The sequence below is a fragment of the Lynx canadensis genome, chromosome D1, assembly GCF_007474595.2.
Source record: "Lynx canadensis isolate LIC74 chromosome D1, mLynCan4.pri.v2, whole genome shotgun sequence".
Classification (NCBI taxonomy): Eukaryota; Metazoa; Chordata; class Mammalia; order Carnivora; family Felidae; genus Lynx; species Lynx canadensis.
Window position 1 is genome coordinate 74,987,554 of NC_044312.2, and position 21,344 is coordinate 75,008,897.

The 21,344-nt window shown below is 43.2% G+C and overlaps 1 protein-coding gene across 4 annotated transcripts in view; it reads left to right on the forward strand.

Annotated features, from left to right (window-relative positions):
- Positions 1-14,252, forward strand: part of ZDHHC13 (zinc finger DHHC-type palmitoyltransferase 13) — a 51,774-nt gene extending 37,522 nt beyond the window's left edge. For all 4 annotated transcript variants that reach the window (XM_030331670.1, XM_030331671.1, XM_030331673.1 and 1 more), the window contains 6 exons: positions 413-475; positions 1,172-1,265; positions 2,855-2,938; positions 7,229-7,386; positions 11,127-11,224; positions 13,646-14,252. In XM_030331670.1, the coding sequence (XP_030187530.1) occupies positions 413-475; positions 1,172-1,265; positions 2,855-2,938; positions 7,229-7,386; positions 11,127-11,224; positions 13,646-13,784 (636 nt within the window). In that variant the 3' untranslated portion in view covers positions 13,785-14,252. The remainder of the gene's footprint in view (positions 1-412; positions 476-1,171; positions 1,266-2,854; positions 2,939-7,228; positions 7,387-11,126; positions 11,225-13,645) is intronic.
- The last annotated feature ends 7,092 nt before the right edge of the window (positions 14,253-21,344 follow it).

The following is a 21,344-nucleotide window of genomic DNA, read 5'->3' on the forward strand; positions in this document are numbered from 1 at the left end:
GAATATTTAGAATTGTCGTTGTCGGTGTTACCTATAGGCAATTCCTGGAAGACTGAGCCTGTGGTGCTTATCACCATCAGTTACAACGTATACTGATGGGTTTTGTTTGCTTTTTATGAATGTATCCGTGTATGTTTAGTTTTCTCTAGCAGATTATAACTAGATGATTGCCATTCATGGAGAGAATGGGGAGGTGTAATATGTGTGCCTTCTAATTTATTGGCTGTGGTTGGAAATGCAGCCTTGAAAAGTCACATTATTTTCAGGCACAGAATGATGTGGTGGCAGGTATTCCAGATTGCTTTCCTGGCCACCTCAGTTTGGAGAGAGAGCTGTGACAATGGTGTATAACCGTGCATTTGTCCGTTCCCCAATAAAACATAATTGTAAGGTCAAATTTCGTGCCTTTCAGAATATCATCACCCTTGCAGAGACTGGCTGTCTGGACTTCAGAACATTTTGTACCTCATGCCTTGTGAGTCTTTTTTTTTTTTTTCAAATAATTTTATCCCGTAGTGAGAAAGCATATTCTTGGTAACATTTCTCACGTAAGCATTTGTTAAATCTCCCTGGTATATTTGCACACCTTCGTTTTTACCAGTTTCTGATTTTGTATTACTATCAGAATAGTTTTCTGCCTTGAGCATACGAAGGAATGATGTTTACAGTTTCTCCAAGATGTCTGTGGTTAGATCTCTCTGTGAATGATCCATAGTGTGTTTTGATTGCTTTTTCCTGCCATGAAGGATATATTAGAACTAACTTCAAGTCAGAGGCTCATGATGACCCTAGAAACCACTTAGTGAAACCTCTCATTGCAATTGAGGAATCAAAGCCTAGAGGGAAGAAGTAACTTCCCCCAAATTATTGGCAGAGCCAGAAATGTAACTTGGGTTTCCTTTTCCCTTTTTCTTAATGGTGCTGCCTTATTTCCCTTTCATCAGTGTGAATAGGTTCTGGAATTCAAAACCCCTTTAGTGTTGGCCTCCTCAAAATATATATGTGGAAGTAAATATTAATAAGGCATTCCAGAGCCTCTCTGTCAATTGATGATCTATTTAGGATTATTTGTACCCATGCCTTTATGATTTAGGAGTAAGAGTTTGCTTGTGGTTTGTTACCACTTTAAGACACTGAGTTTTGCTTAGACATGTCTTCATTGCCCACTTAGATAAGGAAGCCATTAAGGTCACTTCATTGCCACGTGTGTAACTCCTGTGTCGCTCGATACGATCAGCATTGTCTGTGGACTGGACGGTGCATAGGTGAGAGATTGAATTTCTTAGTTAACACTATGAAGTTAAGTATATATTTGGCTATATGTGTGATTAATAGAAAAAATAGAAGGGCATCTCGGGGGTCCGTTTTGTAGTTCTTCTTTGTCAGAGAATCCTCTCTACGGTGTTCACACGTTTGGAAAACTTGATGTTGATAATAATTAATGTCATTTGTATAGTATTTTACAGTTTATAAAGCAGTTTTGAATATAGTTTCCTGTCTGATCATCATGGCACACCTATGAGGTTGGCATTACTGTCTCCATTTTAGAGGTGAAAAAATATGAAAGGCAAATTATTTGCTTGAGGTTACTTTAGTAGTATTGGTCTTCTACACCAAATAACCAGGTTCTTACCACATTTTGTGGCTTCTCTCTCTCATGTACTTCTCCACTTGGCTCCTTCAAAGCTCAGGTAGGAGCTTGAACCAGAGATGGTGTGGAGTATTCCTTGTCCTGGTCGGTAGCCCTGAGTTTCCTCTGAGTGGTCACTGTAAAAGCCAGGGGATTATTATGAGGAACTTCAGAGGAACTATGGTTATTTGTCTCCAGGAGAGGATATGCTTTTATAATCTTGAGCAAAAGGCTGCCTCAGTGAGTCAGGTTTCTTTAGTGCATTTTGATGTTCTCTACTGTTCCTAGAGAACAGCGAAGAGACAATTCCTAGGGTCCCAAGCTTCATGGACCCCATCCCACCCTAAAGATGGGATGATTAACATTAAGGCAGGCAGCTGTGAATGGAAGTGGGAAAGCAACAGTAGTGAGCCCCTATATTTTTATTATGCTGCATTTAACGTAGTGGATCATCTTGTTTGGCTGCCAGGCCTATGAAGCAGACAGAAGAGAGATTATCCCCATATTAAAAGCAAGAACACCGGATCAGAGAGGTTAAATGACTTCCCTGTAGTCACACAACTAGTCACCCGTGGACCTAGGTCTCCTCATTGCACTGGGCATTGCTCCTGCTGCTGGGCTTTGCTGTCTTCGGAGAAAGTGGGGACGTGGTGGTACTTCGGTGCCATTAGCATCAGAGTGCTCACAACTCCATTGTCAAGAGAGCAGCAGAAACAAGCAGCATATGCGAGAGAGGCTGCAGGCTGCCCCTCTTTTTCTGTGTGTAGGCGCCTGCAGCAGATCTATTTAGTGCTGCTCTTCAGATTCATTTTCTCTGTTCCCCTGATCAAGTGAATCCCTGATGTTCAGAAATTGTACTTCTTAAATTTGTTATGTGCAAGGAGCATAGGGTATGATTTGCCCAAAGTCCTGCCTGTTCCCCTTCCTCCGATGCAGTATAGGCCACCCTAGAGCTGCATATGCTTAGTAAATCTTGCTCTGTTCAAAAAAGGTATCTTCTCTTAGGTAAGCAGCAGATAAATATTAGTTCATTTAACATGGACAGTTGACCATGACATATCAGAGCTGTTTGGTTTTGGTTTAATGGTATTTAAATGCAAAGTACTAGCTTATCTACTTTTTTACTTTGGTGGAAGCTTTTGACAGGAAAGTGGTTAGTAAGGTCTTGATCTGGAAAATCATTGTAAGCAAAAGTATTAAATGTGTTTTTTCTTTTTGCTGTAGGTTTCGGCAACCATCACTATTACATATTCTTCTTATTTTTCCTTTCCGTTGTTTGTGATTGGATTATATATGAATCTTTCATCTGTAAGTATAAATTTTTCTTACAGCAAGCTCATGCACCCATAGTCATACATACTTTTCTTGGTAAATTCTTGAATGGCACATTCTGGCTGGGTGACTATGAACCACACCCCTACTAAAAACGAAACGGGGGCGCCTGGGTGGCGCAGTCGGTTAAGCGTCCGACTTCAGCCAGGTCACGATCTCGCGGTCCGTGAGTTCGAGCCCCGCGTCGGGCTCTGGGCTGATGGCTCAGAGCCTGGAGCCTGTTTCCGATTCTGTGTCTCCCTCTCTCTCTGCCCCTCCCCCGTTCATGCTCTGTCTCTCTCTGTCCCAAAAATAAATAAACATTGAAAAAAAAAATTAAAAAATAAAATAAAATAAAAATAAATAAATAAAATAAAATAAAAACGAAACGGCTGCCTCTAAGACTCTCAGCATTGGGAAAGCTGCAAGGAAGACTTGAAGAGGTTAGTTGTCAGCACCTGGGAAGAGATTGTATTCTAAAGCGACCTTGATAAATTTGAGAAGTGGTCAGAATATAAAGTCATGTAAGGCAGGTGCAGATTTATCACCCAGTGAAGTGAGGAAAAATCAGCGGCTCAGGCACAAAGCGAGGGAAGTGATAAGTAAATAAAATAGGAAAAAGAAAAGGTTGGTGCTGGACAGGTTGAAGGAAGGCGGAGGTGGTCACCATAGTGAAGGAACACAACTCTTGATAAATGTCAAGTCACAGCTTAGAGCTAATGGGAGAGCGAATAGTCATTGAAAGTTTGGGAATAATGACCTGGAAGGGAACATTAGGCCACTTATTCTGCATGCCTGAGACAGAAAAATAACTTCTCAGTAGCTGTGTGAACAGGCGTGTGGGGGACTCGAGGAGGGAGTGACATCCAGCTGTTCCAAGCTGATGGACTAAGAAGAACGGGGTTTACATTGAAGCAGGAAGGATTTGGGTTAGCTCTTAACAGTTGCACGGCTGTGCTTCTCAAACCTGGGAGTGGTTTACCTAACTGGGAAAGCGTATAGTGCTTGTAGTTTATTTATTTTGGCTTCCTTGTTTCGCTGTTTATTGTTTATTTTGAAGACTTTGGGAGAATGTGGCTTCACTATAAATCCATTTCCTCCCACCTTCCTGTTACATTCATGCTCAGGTCTTAGATTCCAACAGTGGAATACTAGTTTGTTGCTTGTGCTAAAATGCAGAATGATCCAGGAAGATGTTAGCAACATTTTTTTCCACTTTAGTTTCTTTTTCCCTTGGCATCCTAAGCACCGCCTCTCCCTGCCTTCCCCCGGCCTCTGCTCCAGCTTTTTTTAGTTTAAATTTTGCTTAGTTTTTGAAAAAGAATTCCTTCTACTCTGTCCCCTAGCCTCCCAGTTACCCTCCCCAGAAACATCAAGTTTTGGGTTGTTTGGCATTTCATTTTTAGAGATTATTAATTAATGTCTGTGTGACATGTTGTGTTTTGGGTTTTTTTGCCCTGCCCTAGGCATGGAGAGGGCTTCAGTTAGTTACCTTGTCAGCCCCTTTCTCGTCTGACACCTTGGGTGTCTGTGATCAGTAGGGAAAGCTTCTGTAGTTCAGTGTAAGTGCCACGCTCTCAAATGGACCTAATAGTCGGAAGGTTGTGATCCCTGGTACCATTTCTTGTCAAAGGCCATAAATAATCCTGAGCATTGAAATTTAAAAAACCTCTTAGGTTATGTCCTGTGGTGTAAGAAGTAAAAGATTTCTTGGCAGTGCATCTTTCTACTGAAAGAACTGCCCTTTTAATGCCTAACAATAAAGCATGTTCCTGGAAGACCTTTTTAGGCTGGCCCGTGGACCAACTTGTCCCTTGGACGTGATCCTATTGGGAGAGAAGCCAGGTTTTACACCACTCTGTCTCTCCTGCTTCTCTCTTCACTAAAAATAGTCCCCTTTGTTTGGTGTCTGTGTCCAGCATAAGACTGTATTGATAAGGACAGAAGTAATTTTCCATCACTTTCCTTCTCTCCACTTTGCTTTCGTATTCTGTGCATTGCTCTCCCTCTTTGTTTCTATTCTCTGGCTCTGAACCAATTTTTGTATTATATTTTGTCTGTTAGAAATGGTCCTCTTTATATTCACCTGCGACCATGTAGACTAGTCAACGTATTTTGTTAGTTTTATCCCATTTATATTCTGGCACCAAATGAGGACATCATGTCATTTATCATTACTTCACAGACAGGAAAAATGAACTTGTGCCTCATTTTTCTAACAAGGCCTCCCCGCCATCCCACCTTCTTTGTTAGGCATTAACACTCCTGATGCGACAGCCCTGATGCACACGAGCCTTGCGTGAGCCAGTTACAGCTACTTCTGGCTCTGTGTAGCCTCCATCCGTTCTGTCCTTTGTGAGGTCTGTTTTCAGGTTGGACACTCAGAAAGGGTCAGCATCCTGCAAGTTACAGGGAGAAAGATTTTAGATCATGGTTAGAAAGAACACTGTAGCTGGCAGAGCTATCTAAAAATGAAAATGATCGGCTTGGTACAGTATGAGTCCCCTATCATTAGCCAGTGACCACCTGATAAGAATGTATTATTAGCGCATATTAAAGTTGTATATCGCAGAAGATAATGTACGTGGCCATTTGTGGCCATTATCTTTGACATTAAATCTGTAATCAGTCCTATGAAAATTCTAGTTGGGGGTCATGCCGTGTGATCAAAAAATTTCCCAGAAGAGAGCAGTAGAAATCTGTAAGCTGGAAGAAAGTAGGTATTCTTTCCCACTCAGCAGCTGTTTCCTGTACCTGCCGTTGGGAATTATAGTCTTTTTTGTCATATCAGGTGCACGAGAGGCATCTTTGCCGTCCTAATGAGAAGCTCTCAAGAGAGTGTAATTTGCCTTAACTTGTTGCCTTGATGGTTACTCTGTGGTGATTACTCTTAGATTGCTTCTGACGTATAGTCATGAAAGATGGTTGGGAATCAAATAAGGCTCAAAATGGGGGAAAAAAAGACTTTTTTCTTTTAAGACTAAAATGGACAGACAGGTGATAGTAAAGTCAGGGACTCATTTTCTTTCTGTCCCAGGAGCTCTTAAGTGCTGCTTTGGGAAACTGTCTGAAACTACTTATCAAATTGTCAGAGGCATTTATGAAACCTCAAGGTGAAAATTTACAGAATTCTTATTTCAAAAATAATTTGCCCTTTATAAACTGTCGTGAGGCCTACAGAAGCCATTGGCTTCGCAAGACCTTGAGGATTTGTTCCCTTGTTTCTGCTGCTTCCTACTTTCATTCTCTTTCGTGCTGCTCTTAGCTGCATAGCTTAGGGAGGTCACAAAGGCCATAGTGAAGTCCTCTCTTTTAATTGGCGTATAAATAGGTGTTCCTGGAGAGAAATTGAGCCGTGCCTATATGAATCTTTTTCCCTCCTATATGAATCTTTTTCCCTTTACTCTTTTCCTAGGGGTGTCTGTCTCATGAATTCCCTTACCTGGACTTTCTCCCTCTCTACAGGATAAATTATGGTGCCGGTGCAGAAGTACACCCAATAACTGCATGCTGTTAGGTTGTGTTCCCATGGTTATCTGGGCCCTTACAGGATTTCTTGCGCCTACAACAGCCAAGTGATCTGAACCCTTAATAAGAGTTTATTCAGTGCTATAATAGACTCCTGTGTATCATGGACAAAATAAAGAATTTTCTAAGACAGACATTTATTAAATCCAGTCATTCTCTGTCATCAAGTCCTTAAACAATTAACTTTGGGCCGGTTCATTTTATGCCGAAAATGGTGGTTTTAGTGGTGGTCTTATGGAACTTTTTTGCTTTTATTCCTTTACTGCCAGCTACCAATGCAGTGTTATCATATAGCTTTAGTGAGTAATGAGGTGCCAGTTTTTCACCTTGGCTAGTTAAGTTGGCACTTGGAAGAAAAATTCTTTTTTTTCACCGTGTTTTAGATTTTAAATTATTTTAATTTTTTTTTTAAAGTTTATTTGTTTATTTTCAGAGAGAGCATGAGCAGGGGTGGGGCAGAGAGAGAGGGAGAGAGAATCCCAAGCAGGCTCTGCAGTGTCACCGTGGAGCTCGACGCAGGGCCCAACCCACGAACCATGAGATTATGGACTGAGCCAAAAGCAAGGGTCGGATGCTTAACCGACTGAGCCATCCAAGTACCCCCGGAAGATAAATCCTTAAAGCTGGGTTCTATTCTGTGCTCTCATGTCTTACCGTCTCTTCTCCCTGAAAAGAAGTGCAGCGATTTTATCTTCTTGTACAATAATCACTGGTTTGTTGCCTTTTTAAATAATGAGTTTCTTTTTTGTGAATCCACAGATTGGTCAAATCATTGTGCCACGACATTCAGAGAAGATGGACTGTGGACCTACCTCAATCAGATTGTGGCCTGTTCCCCTTGGGTTTTATATATCTTCATGCTAGCAACTTTCCACTTCTCGTGGTCAACATTTTTATTATTAAATCAGCTCTTTCAGGTATTAATTTCTCTTCTGTAAAGCCTTTGAGTAAAATTTCCAGTACACTGTAATAAGGTAGAAAGACTTGAATTTTAAATCAGAAGGCTTTTGGGTCCTAGTTCCACCTCTGTCGCTTACTCTCTGGGTCTAGGCATGTCATTTGACTCTTGGATTTTCAGTTCCTTGTCTGTAAAATGGGGTTGATAATGCTACTCTCACAGGATCGTTTAAAGGTTAGAATAATGAGTTGTTAATTTGTCCGTAGGGATGATCTAATCTGATCTTTTTACTTTACGGATAGAGTTACAGAGAGCTGACTTGCTCAAGGTCACCCAGTAAGTGGCAAAATCAGAACCGGAAACTTAGGTCCACTGACCATCCTGTTCAAAGGCTTTTTTCATCATACAGTTAAATCATACAGTATGTGAAAACATGATATAAAATATAAAAGCATTGTGCAGGTGTGAGATGATTCTCTTCTCTCACTTTTTCCAACCCTGTTTGTTGTCCTGATTATTATGCAGCACTTAAATGGGTAGAAGTGGGGAGGAAATGCAAGATCCCACACTAACCAGTGTAACCATGGTAATTACACTTCTAGGGAAGGTCACGGCCATTAGAAAGTTCACTCTCCAGGGCAGTAGTAGCCACATTGAGCTTCCGAAGAAGCTACTGTCCCTTCCCTGCTGCCTTCCTTCCCCTATGAGCATAACCTAATTCTCATTGTTGCTGTGGCCCGTGCTTGTGGAATGGACGGCTGTGGTCAGTCTGAGCCAATTACTGTGAGACCTCACATAATTAGAGCATTACTCATCAAAAGTGCGTTCCACGGGGCGCCTGGGTGGCTCAGTCGGTTGAGTGTCTGACTTCAGCTCAGGTCACGACCTCGCGGTCTGTGAGTTCGAGCCCCGCGTCGGGCTCTGGGCTGATGGCTCAGAGCCTGGAGCCTGTTTCCGATTCTGTGTCTCCCTCTGTCTCTGCCCCTCCCCCGTTCATGCTCTCTCTCTCTCTGTCTCAAAAATAAATGTTAAAAAAAAAAATTAAAAAAAAAAGTGCATTCCACTTTAACAGGGAAGTAACCAGTTCTACAATAATAGTAACAAGGTGATAAAGACAGACAAAGGAAAAAAGTGCCAAGGAAAGGAATTAGCTGGTAACACCGACTGAACGGAGGCTTCTGAACATTCATCTTAATCTTCTGCCCCTCTGGCATCGACAGACTCAGGCAGTAAGAATGAGTATTAGCATCAGTGATTATTAATATTAACTACTATCTCGTATGATACCTAGTATTTATCTGTATTTTACATATTCCAGAGCACTTTCCTATCTATTCCCCGACAGACGTTTGAGGTATAGATTGTGCCAAAGTAGTGTCTCCATTCTAAAGGTGAGAAAACTAAGCCTATGAGATGTCGAGTGCCCAGTTTTGTCCATAAGGGTGGTGAGAGGTGGAAGCAGATGTAGAACCTAAGGTTTGAGACATGGATTCTAATTCTCTTTCTTCTTTTCTGGAGGCTTAGGACAAGGACAGTATATATAAGACTATAATATCAATTTTTTTTTTTTAATTTTTTTTTCAACGTTTATTTATTTTTGGGACAGAGAGAGACAGAGCATGAACGGGGGAGGGGCAGAGAGAGAGGGAGACACAGAATCGGAAACAGGCTCCAGGCTCTGAGCCATCAGCCCAGAGCCCGACTCGGGGCTCGAACTCCCGGACCACGAGATCGTGACCTGGCTGAAGTCGGACGCTTAACCGACTGCGCCACCCAGGCACCCCTCAATTTTTTAAAGAAACCTTAATTTTGTTAATACTTTCTAAGGCAAGGAAAATGAACTCAAAGTTTTGGATAGTTTTCAAATACAGCAATTTAATGTTGTTTTCTTTAAAAAAAAATTTTTTTTTTTAATGTGTATTTATTTTTGAAGGAGAGAGAGACAGAGTGTGAGCAGGGGAGGGACAGAGGGAGAGGGAGACATAGAATCCGAAGCAGGTTCCAGGCTCCGAGCTGCCAGCCCAGAGCCCGACATGGGACTCGAACTCACAAACCACGAGATCATGACCTGAGCTGAAGTCGGACTTAACCAACTGAGTCACCCAGGCGCCCCCTAGTAATGTTGTTTTCTTAATAAACAAACCAATTCTGTTGTTCGAAGCCTTTCATTTGATGACTGCTCTGGTGAGTCATGGGTTTGACTATAGCAAGTCAAACTGAGTATGTAGTTTGTGGTAAGGACCGTGAACTTTATTCTCACGCTGACTGAGGTATCTGTCTCAGTTCTGCCACTCTCTAAGCTGTGTGACTTTGGACCAGTTACTTTACCTCCAGGAGCCTCTGCACTGGGTATTTTAAATATATGATGTCAAGTCCTTAAGCAATCTGATGAGGGAGGATGGTGTGATAATCTCTGTTTTACAGATAAGGAGCTTGATGTTTGAGTTATTTTCAGGATTAAATGGGGGTAACTCAGTAATAGTTGTTTTAATGATTTGGGAGGGTCTTTTTTTTTTAATGTTTATTTTGAGAGAGAGTGTGTGAGTGGGGGAGGGGTAGAATCTGCTCTCAAGCAGAACCCAATGTGGGGCTCGATCCCACAAACCATGAGATCATGACCTGAGCTGAAGGCCGCTTAACCAGCTGAGCCACCCAGGCACCCGGATGATTTGGGAGGTTTTTTTTTTTTTTTTTTCTTTTACTTTATTCATTTATTTTGAGGCAGAGAGTGTGAGTAGAGTAGGGGCAGAAGACAGGGAGAGGGAGAATCTCAAGCAGACTTCACGCTGTCACTGCAGAGCTCATGTGGGGCTCAAATTCACGAAACCATGAGATTATGACCTGAGCTGAAATCAGGAATCAGACACAACCGACTGAGCCACCCAGGTGCTCCATATTTGGGAGTATTTAAGTTACCTGAATTCTTACCTTTCCCCAAATTGTGGATTTAAATGTTCTTCACTTCAGTACATTTAAATATTCTTTAACTTTTCCATTTGGCCCTTTTTTTTTTTTTAATTTTTTTTAACATTTATTTATTTTTGACACAGAGAGAGACAGAGCATGAACGGGGGAGGGTCAGAGAGAGGGAGACACAGAATTGAAACAGGCTCCAGGCTCTGAGCTGTCAGCACAGAGCCCGACGCGGGGCTCGAACTCACAGACCGCGAGATCATGACCTGAGCTGAAGTCGGCCGCTTAACCGACTGAGCCACCCAGGTGCCCCTCATTTGGCCCTTTCTAAAGAACTACTAAGAAGCATACACAAAGTGAGAATTGCAGTAATGCTGATCACATATTGTTTTATTCATCTAAAAGTTGCATGCTGAACGTGTTGAGAACCTAAACAAGGTGGTAAGCCCTGGTTTAAATCACTAAAGCAATTATTTCATGACTTTGCTTTTTTGAAGGTTAATAAAAATCAGTCAAAAGGATAAATGCTCAGGGGTGCCTGGCTGACTCAGGCAGCAGAGTGTGTGACTCATAATTTCGGGGTCATGAGTTTGAGCCCCGCATTGGGTGTAGAGGTTACTTAAAAATAAATAAATAAACAACTGCTCAGCTCCTAGATTTACATAGGAGAGTCTCATTTAGAGCTGTTGAGCTGTTGTTATCCTCACCATGATCCTTGCTTAGAGGGCGAGGTGACACTGTATTTGGGGGAGTACTGAATGTTTACCTCTGTCCTGTGATGCACGGAGAGAAACGGAACCTTGACGTAGTGGTATTTTTCATGTACCTTCCAAACTTCTTTTGCAGATTGCTTTCCTGGGCCTGACTTCCCACGAGAAAACCAGCCTGTTGAAGCAGAGCAGGCATATGAAACAGACATTGTCCCTCAGGAGGACCCCATACAAGTAAGTCCCATCTGTTTTGACCACTGAGTCCTGTGGAGGATGCTAGCCTAACCATTGGTTTCCCAGTCTGCTGCCACCACTCAGGCCATGCTGCACTCTAACTTGCTATCTGGTGGAGTTGAACCTCTTATTTCTTGGAAGCCTTAGTGACTGACAGGAGGTGAGTGGTGAGGTCATGAGCCCCAAGGTGGTAAGAATTTGGGACTTAGTCTGCTGGACTTGGCACAAATAGCTAAGTGACTTTGAAGTTTTGCCAACGTGGGGAATCTCTTCAGTCAAGCCACATGGTCACAGGATTGCATGTTGCTGGCGTGAAGTCAGTGTGAGATAACCGAGCACGTGGCTGAGAATTCCAGCCACCAGGCTGTCTGCAGAAAGCATTAGATTGTGAACTTTGCCAAGATTTTCAACCTACCTTTCTATCACCAGTAATTCTTTTAGCCCTGTGTTTAATGTGCCCATCCGCGTCAGGGAGAAACTAGTGTTTCGGGTTTGGGGTATGTTTTCCCAAGAGCATCGGTTGTATAAAACCTGTCCTCAGTAGAAAATGAGTGTTTGTAGGAAGCCTGTCATCTTACGATATGAACAGTGAGGCTTTGAAGCTTATCTCCCTGTCATATATATCGGGGTCTTGGAAGCTGGGAGTGCTGCAGAGGTGACCCTGAGCCCTCTGGGGATTTAACGCCCACTGCATATCTCATGAGCAGTCTATTTTAAAGCACACTTGTGGTACGAGATGAAACTGTTAGGCTGTTAGACAAGGAAATCAGAGCCTGGGATATGACTATGATCTGTGTTTAGAGAGGAGAGCAGTTGACTAAACTGAGAAGAGACGGCTTCGGTGGTGAAAGGTGGACAGTAGTATTGGGCTTGTGATGATTGTCTCAGACTGGCAATGATCGTAAAGTCCTTTCTCAGGAGTTTAACCAGAGAAATATTTACTCCACTGAAGAATGGAAGCCTTTGTGACAGAGGTGGAATTTTCAGCTGAGCCTTGAAAGATGTGTGGTGGGGCATGATGGAGAAGGACAGAAGGGCATTTCAAGCCCCAGAGAAGAGTCTGGAAGAAGGGCCTGAGATGAGAGAGCTGGGGCGTGTTTGGAACTGCTGAGTGATGGCAATGTGGGCTGGAGGACCTAATGGCAAAGCCTTAGAGCCACTGTGAATCTAGCTTCCAAAAACCTGCCCAGATTGAAGATTTGTCTGGTCTGTCTTACCCTGAATTGCTTTCCCTCACTAACTAGCTCTGGAGCTGGTCTTCCTAGGAGTGGAGATGGTCCTGTCCTGATCACTGTCACAGCAGCGGCAGATGCACAGCCATCCTCAGGCACAGATGTGTTTTAGTGTATAGGGTTTGGGTTTTGGCAAGGTTTTTGGAAGACCACACCGTGTCCAATAGGTAAGATTAATTGGAAGGAGCTCCCTCCCTTTGGTTGGAACTGCCATCTTCGAGTAATTCGCCAAAATGACCAGCAACAAGGGAAGGAGGGGAGGCCCCCGCTGCATTCTCTCTAGGCCTTTTAGACAACACGGAGTTGCTGTTCTGGCCACATGCTTGTGAATCTGTCAGAAAGGTGATATTGTGGACATCAAGGGAACGGGCTGCAAAGGTTCCCATGGCACAACCGCAGGAGTCTACGGTGTCACCCGGCGTGCTGTTGGCAGTGTCATAAACCCAGAAGTTGAGGGAAGATTCTTGCCAAGAGAACTAATGTATGTAGTGAGCATATCAAGTACTCTAAGAGCCAAGGCAGCTCGTGTGAAGCATGTGCAGGAAAATGATCAGAAGAAGGAAGCCAAGGAGAAAGGTTCTTGCGTTCAGTGGAAACGCCAGCCTGCCCCACCCAGAGAAGCACACTTAGTGAGAACCAGTGGAAAGGAGCCCGAGCTCCTCCGAGTTCATGGGATGATAGGTATAAAAAAGGACAAAAGACTTCTGGACTATTAAAAAAAAAAAAAAAAAAAAGGATTAATTGGAAAGAACTGAGACAGGGCCAGGGCCATATTTAACTTAGAAAGTTTAAGGAAAAAAAAAACACAAACATCTGTTGACTGTACTGTTGCTGGCCTGCCTGGCCTCTGAAATAATCAAAATCTGAATCAGGGCAGTGGGAACGGAAAGAAGGAAACTTCTTGATGACAGCCATCATTCCAGTGAGTGGGGCACTCAGAAGGAAATTAAGTTGCTGGGCAGGAGTCAGAGAATCTCACAATAGGGATTTAGGTCCAGAGATGGAACTGGGCGTCAATTTTAATGTCCCATAAGCCAGGGAACGGTCTGATTCACCTCTGGATTCCTGCAGGATCTTCAAAGGATGTCGTATATTGTAAATTCTCAGTGAATATTTATGGTCTGGATGAATGTTTGTCAAAAGGTAAACAGGAAAAGTAGTAAGATGTGTTCTCTTCCTTCCTTGGCAGCCTTGGGTTCACGCAGAACCTTGCAGATTTCTTTCAGTGTGGCTGCTTTGGCTTGGTGAAGCCCTGTGCCGTAGATTGGACGTCCCAATACAGCATGGTCTTCCACCCGGCTAAGGAGAAAGTCCTTCGCTCAGTATGAAGAAAAGCGACCCCAGACTCTCACTCTGATCTGTGTTCATGTTGATGCCCTGTGGTCTGCAAGTGAAGTGAAGATTAGGAGTTCACCGAAGCCCAAAGGAAAACACAGGTGGTCTGTAAAGCTATTTAGTAAAAACACAAGTTCTCCAGAAAGGCACTACGCTTTTAGATTTAGCAAGATGGACTGTTCCTGAACAATCTTGGCAGACATCTAAAAACGCTTTTATATGTTTCACAAGAAAATACAACTTACTTTTTTTTTTTTTTTTGGTGATAATATTCACCAATTATGGATAAAATGTAGTATTATCGAATACTTTATTGGTTGTTTCAAAATAGTACTATTCTTTAAGCTTGTAATTTTTGATAAATTATTTGTTTGTTTTATCTATAAATATGTAAAAAATATCTAAATAGAAGTACCTGTTTTGCTTTCACACTTAATAAATTTTTTTTTTTTTTTTGTAGTTGAGACTTCATTTCTGACACTTAACTTTCAGAATCTTAAATTGAGAAAAGGTGTATGTAGGGCATAAAGAAACTGATTCACAATTCCAGGACCGAGTTGAGCTCCCTGTTAACACCAGTAAGCAAGATTTAATTTTCCATCTTACTTAGAAAATGGAACAGATGAGGTTTTCAAGATTAATTACTGTTTTTACTTAGTACCCTCAAAATATTGGACTGATGTGATTGTAAGTGCTAATTTCCCTTGTTCTGGAGGAAAAACTAATTCCACTTTAACTCTTGGTATTGTATATAAATGCCCCTGGACATGGCACCTTCCTACTGAAAACCCTTCCTTAAGGCTCCCCTCGCTCTTGGGGTAAAGGCTTTATAAACTTCTCATCATGACCTATGAGGCCTTGAATAATATAACCTTATTTTGTTTCCCAGTCTCACTCTGGACTACGCTTTGTACTCTAGCCACATTGACCTTTCAGTTTTTCAAGGATCCTTTCTCCATTCTTCTACAGAGCACTGAGCCTTTGCAGATAAGGAAACTAAAGGCTAAAGAAGTTTGTATCTTCTCCAAGGTCACTTAGATACCAAGTGGGGTAGCCACTTCAGAGCCTAGAGTCACCTTGAATATTGTCAGACACGTTGTGTGTGTTCAATAAATGTTTCAATTTATTGAATGAAGGGTTTTTAAGCAGGGTATGATGTGATCATAATTGTTTGAAGTCTCTGATTCTCAGTTGGGGGACAGAAGGACTTTCTCAAGCTATAGCCTTTCCCTTTCTCTTCAAACCCTACCAAGTATATATTCTCAAATTGTGGCCCACACACCATTTAACTAGAGTTCTAGGGATGGAGCAGGGGCTTACTTGTTTAAAATTCAAATTCCTCGCCTCACACCTTCCAAACCACTATATGCCAGTGCTTCTAAGTGATACATGGCACGGAAAGCACATTTCATTAATTTTTAAATTATTCCACGGATATTGATTGAGCACCATGATAGGTCTTTCAGGCCATAAAACATTTAATTGGGCATACTAATCACAGAGCTTGCAATCTAGAGGGAAAGCTAAGATGAATGAAACTATAGGATAACGTAGAAGATATTAAAAGCCATAAGAAAGGTACAAAGAAAATATTGTTAGAGTTTAGAGGTTGGAGAGAGCCTCAGTAGATGTGATAAGGGAAGTGTCTATGGACGATAAGGCATTGTAAAGGGCCTTTCAATGATACTTAGTTTGGAAATCTGGAGTTGGAAGTGAAAGGCATTCTCATGTAGAGAACCCTCCGAGTGCAGATAATGGGAGAGTCTGAAGTATAGTTAGAACCATGGCAGCTGGGTCTATAGGGTGTTTCAAATGGGGCACTCGGTTAGTAAATCGAAGTGGTTGATTGGGACGAGGTCACCAGGGGCCTTGAATGTTAAGCCAAGGAGCTGTAAGGTTTAAGTGAGCAACAGGAGCTGTTTCCTTACCTCGTCAATAAAAAGTCCTTGAAAAGGTTGTGGCTCGCCGGTATCTCCAATTCCTGTCTCCCCTTCCTCCTCTTAACCCACTTAAGCAGTCAGGCTTTCACCCCTGCCCTCCATGGGAACTGCTTAGCAGCATTTGACGGTGGCCAGTCCGTCTTCCCAAATACACTTTCCTCACGCGGCCTCCACGAGACAGCACCCCTGAGTTTCCTTTTAACCCCACTGGTTCCTCTCGAGATCCCCCAGTCTCCTTTGCTGTTTTCCTTCCCCTGCCATTTAATGTTGGAATGTCTCAGTGGCTAGTTCTTGAACTTCTTGTTCTTCATCTAAACTTACTTCTCCTTCCTTGACAATCTCGTCCAGTTGTGTGATTGCGTATACGGTCTGTGTACCAAAATGCCCCAGCTTTTAACTCTGGTTCAGACTTCTTCTCCAACTCTATCCACTTAAATAAATGTTTAATAGACATCCTAACATGTCCAAAATTGAAATTGAACTTCTAATCCCCACTCTATCCTCACCCTCACAAATAAAAAGTAAAGAATTAAATAAAACATAGTAAATTTAAAGATAAAATAGGGGAGCCCAGATGGCTCATTCGCTTAGGCGTCCAACTTTGGCTCAGGTCATGATCTCACAGTTCATGGGTTCAAGCCCCATGTCAGGCTCTGTGCTGACAGCTCAGAGCCTGGAGCCTGCTTTAGATTCTGTGTCTCCCTCTCTCTCTCTGCCCCTCCCCAGCTCATTCTCTCTCTCTCTCTCTCTCTCTCTCTCTCTCTCTCTCTCTCTCAGAAACAAACATTAAAAAAATTTTTTTGAAGATAAAATAAATAAAAAGTAAACAACCCTGTTCCCTACCCCTTAGTCTTCCCTATATCAGCTGTTTGGAAACTCCATCCTTTCAATTACTCAACATCAAAACTTTAGAATCTTTTCTTGATGATTCTTTTTCTCTCGTGATATGCCAGATTGAGATTTCTTTGAGAAATCCTGCGGACTCCATCTTGAAAATACATCCAGAATTGAGTGCTTCTGACCACCATTGCTGCTGTCGTTCTGAGTTACCATCACCTCTTGCCTGGGTTACTGCAGCCTTCTTATTTGGTCTCCCTGCTTCTACCCTTACCCTGCCACAAGCAGCCAGAGTGATCCTTATAAAAGACCGACTGAATCCTATTGCTTCTCTGCCTAGAACCTTCTAGTGACTCGAGCTCACCAGAGGAAGAGCCAAAGCCCTGACAGTGGCCTGCAAGGCCCGACAGGATCTGACCACTTGTGCTTTCCCTCTTGCTGATGCCTGTACACCTGCTAGGCATGCTTCCGCCTCAAGCCTTTCCTTGCTGTGCCCTGCCTGGAATGCTCTTTCCCCAGATATCCACGGGGTGAAATGCCTTTCCTCTGAGCTTTTTTCCAGATGTCAACTTCTCGATGAGGCCCATGCTCACCAACATCTAGAAAGTTGGAATAGCCTTTCCTTGAACTATTTGTCCTCTTTACCCTACTCTGCATTTTTGACCTAGCACTTGCTGCCTTTTAACATACTATGTAATTTAATATGTCTGTTGCATTACGGTCTCCTTCCCCAACCCAATAGGATAGCAGGTCCCTGAGGGATTTTTGTTTTGTTCACTGATGTATCCCAGATACCTAGAATATTGCCTACTGCATAGTATGTATTCAGTAACTACTTGAATTAATCTGTTACATGAGCTTGTTGAATGAATTGAAGGGATTTTAAGCAGGACATGATGTGATCGGAGTTGTGTTTGAGGACTGAATCTCAACTGGGGGACAGAAGGATATTTTTAAGTTCTGTCTTCCTGTCTGTTCTCACCAACCCCTGCCAAGTAAGTATTCTTCAGTTGTGGCCATTTGCATCAGAATAACGGGCCTGTGGTGATGGGAGTGGTGTCCAGGGATCACTTGTTTAAAATTCAAATTCCTCTTCTCAGACCCTCCAGAGTCTGACCCCCTACCTCCAGAGTCAGACCCTACCCTCAGTTTTCTGAGGAGTGAGTCTTAGAATCTGAATTTGTAACACGTTCCCCAAATGATTCTTACATGTACATGCTACAGTTTGAGAATCATTTGCTTAAGGCCTCTTACCCCTACCGTCTGATTGTGACTTTTTCCTCAGCTACGTATTGGTGTGAAAGTTTAAAAAAATAAAAAGTTTGAGAGTCAGTGTTTTATAGCTAGGCACCCCGGGTTTGAATCCTGGATATGCCAACTGTAAGTGACTTTTGCCTCTGAACAAATGACTTCCCTATATAATGCTTCTGTTTCCTCGTTTGTATCATGTGGGTAACAATAGTATATACTCCCAAATGTTGTTAAGAGGATTAAATGTCTTAATAACATATAAAGCGCTCAGAATTATACTTGGCTCAATAAATGCTAATAATTTAGAAATATTTGGGAAATTGGTTAGAGGTAAGGAAATGTGCCAAATTCACCTTTCTATACTGTGTTGTGTGTTCTGGGACTAGCATTCTAAAAACTACAATTTCCTTGTCAGCTGATTTTCCATTAAGTTCTGCAGATAGGGGAGGAGGAAGGGAGAAGAGACTTAACTCCACTTTTCTTGCCAGCTGTTCCTCTCAGTGTTGTCCCTATAATGGCCTTGAACCCTGATGAAGACAGCTGGAATCCGTGTCTAGCTTTTCTCCCGCAGTTCCCCAACCACCTCCATTGTCTTCCCTTAGAAGCCCCAGCAGGAACCAGGCAGGACTCTCTGCTCAGAGGTCTGACTCCTAACCCTGGGAAACCTGTCCTCGAGGGATCTAAATTAGGGCACCCCCATCTCTTCTCTTTGTTTTCCCCAGCCCCACACTTCATGGCTGCTTCCTGCAGTTATCATCTCTGTGCTAAGTCAGGGTGCTCCTCTTTACTTTCTGAAAAAGGTTAGCACCTGCTTAATCAATTCCCTCTATTATTTTCTCCCTGTTGAAGCAAAACAGAACACACTATTTTTCTGTGTTTCTGACTGGACTCCGACGGATATAGAATGTTAGAGATAAGCTTTTGATAATGGTCCAGGCAAGATGTAATGAAGGCCCAGATTACTGATTGAATGTGAGGGGAAGAGAAGGGAGAGTCAAAGATGACTTTGAACTCAGTGAATGAGAGGGTGACAGTGTTCTTCTGAGAAGTAAGGAAAACTGTGTGGGGAGACTAGGTGATGAGTTCGGTGGGTGGGGCCTATTGAGTTTAAGGTATTGCAGGCTATGCAGCAGAAGAGTCTAGAAGGCAGCTGTAAAGAGACCAGGGTATGAATGAAGGTCATGAGCACGGATGGATGAGGTTGTCACAGGAGAGAGGTAGAAAATTGAGATGAAAATGGAAAAGGGAGTTGCCCTCCTGAAATGGGAAGATCGGTTCTAAAAAGAGACCAAAGATGACAACCAGTGCGAACAAACAAAATGTGAGGGAGAGAGAGACAGAGAGAGACAGAGAAACCTGTCCTCGAGGCATCTAAATTAGGGGACCCATCTCTTTGTCTCCCCAGCCCCACACATGGCTGCTTCCTGCATTTATCACCTCTGTGCTAAGGGCAGGAACACAGCCTTCCAGACCATGGATTTAGGGAGCTGGAGAAGAGGAGGAGGGCATGGGGAGGAGGCTGGATATAGGAGGATAATCACGATAGCATAGTGGCATAGAATTCAAGAAGAATTCATTTCGGAGAGGGAGGAGTCACTTGTCGGGAGCTGAGGAGAGGTTGAGAAGAACAACTGAGGGAAGACGGGGTTTGTGGTCTGGAGGTTATCAGTGGGCTCGGTGGAGTAGTGGCAGCCGGCAGTGGGGTGGGCAGCAAGGAGGGCACCTGGGAGCCAGCTGCTCAGGCCGTAAGACTAAATGGAACGGAGTCTTACAGTTTGGCTTTGAAAGGAGAAGGGAGAAGGCAGGTTTGGGCTTGTTTTATTTGTCGGGGCCACGGGGACATGACTATTATGCTGTGATGCCCTAACTTCATTCCTCTTTCCAAATATCTCTATAGTCACATCGGAGACAGTGCATTTGAATCATTTCCACAACTGCTACGCAAAATCCTGATGATGCTCCCTGTGACTTAACAGCCTGGCTGGACACTGAACAGTGAGAAGTGGAATATCTTGGCTATAGCACATCCAGTATCATAGCTGGGAGTATTATAGTCACGGGAGTTAATGGGATAATAACCACCCCCGCCCCCGCCAATATCTCACTGGCTTAACACCACATAAGGTTTATTTCCCCCTCTTGTTACAGTCCATTTAGCTGTTCGAAGATACTCTTCCATGCAGGGACCCGAGCTCCCTCCCAGCTAGTGTTTCCACTGTTTCCTAGGGCCTCGGCGTCCACTGGACCTTCTGCATCCACAGGTGTGGAAAGAGACTGGAGACTCTCCTGGATGTCGTGGGGGCCAGGCCTCCATTGGCCAAACTCAGTCCCGTGTCCCAGTCAATGGTAGGTGAGCCTGGAAAATGTAGTAGAACAGTGCCCAGGAAGCAGAGGGGAAACACAAAGACTGCTAAGCCACAATAAGGCCCTTTCTTTGTTTTGCTTGGGTTTTTCATTTCTAAACTTCACTCCACATATAATAATCTCTTCTTTTATAGTCTAGCAGAATTTTGCATTTAGTCCAGCCTACACTCTCTCCCACTTCACTCACTCAACAAATGTTTAGTGCGTGCCTACTGTTTGTCGAGCACTGTGAATACAAGCGTGTCACATTCTAACAAGGAAGCAGATGGGAATTCAAAATTTCAAGGGAATGACAGCAGTGCTATGTCAAGTATTGGCTGTGGGAACACAGAGGTGGATTAGTTCTGCTCAGGAAGTTCAGGAAAGATTTTGCAGAGGAGACGGCATTTGACCTGTGACTTGATTATAGGAGTTTGCCAGGCTAAGAAGTTGGTTAGGTTGTGAAGACGGAGGGCGTTCCATCTTCTAGATGTTCTAGGCAAAATGAACAGCATTAGCAAAACATGATGAGGTGGGGTACTTGGCATATTTGGCAAGCTTCAAGTCTTGGAGTGTAGCTGGAGCTCCTCTGGAAGAGATGGCTGAAGCTAAGTTGAAGGGTAAGTCCAAGGCCAACTTGTGAAAGCCCTTGTATTGACCTACTGTTATGGGCCGAACCGTGGCTCTCCTCCTTGCCCCCACATTTATATATTGAAGTCGTAACCCCCACAACCTCAATACGTTAATTGTATTTGGAGATGGGGTCTTAACAAAGGTAATTCAGTTAAAATGAGACTTTTCGGGGTCTCTAATCCAACATGACCGGTGTCCTTATAAGAAGAGGAAGAAATTAGGACACAGACATGCACAGAGAGAGGGCCATGTGATGACGGTGAAGGCGGCCACTTACAAGCCAGGAGAGAGGCCTCCAAAACTAACTCTGCTGACCCCTTAATCTCAGACTACCAGCCACCGGAAGTGTGAAAATGTAATTTCCATTGTTTGAGCCACTGGTCCATGGTTCTTTGTTACGGAAGCCCTAGCCGACTAATACATATACCAAAGGGTAGGAATGGAGGGGGTTACTCTAGAGATGTAGAGAAGTCAGAATCCAGGAAGCCTGGGGAGTGAGGCAAGGGAGGGGGAGGGGGAGGGCAAAGCCAAGGAAGACAAGATTCTAGC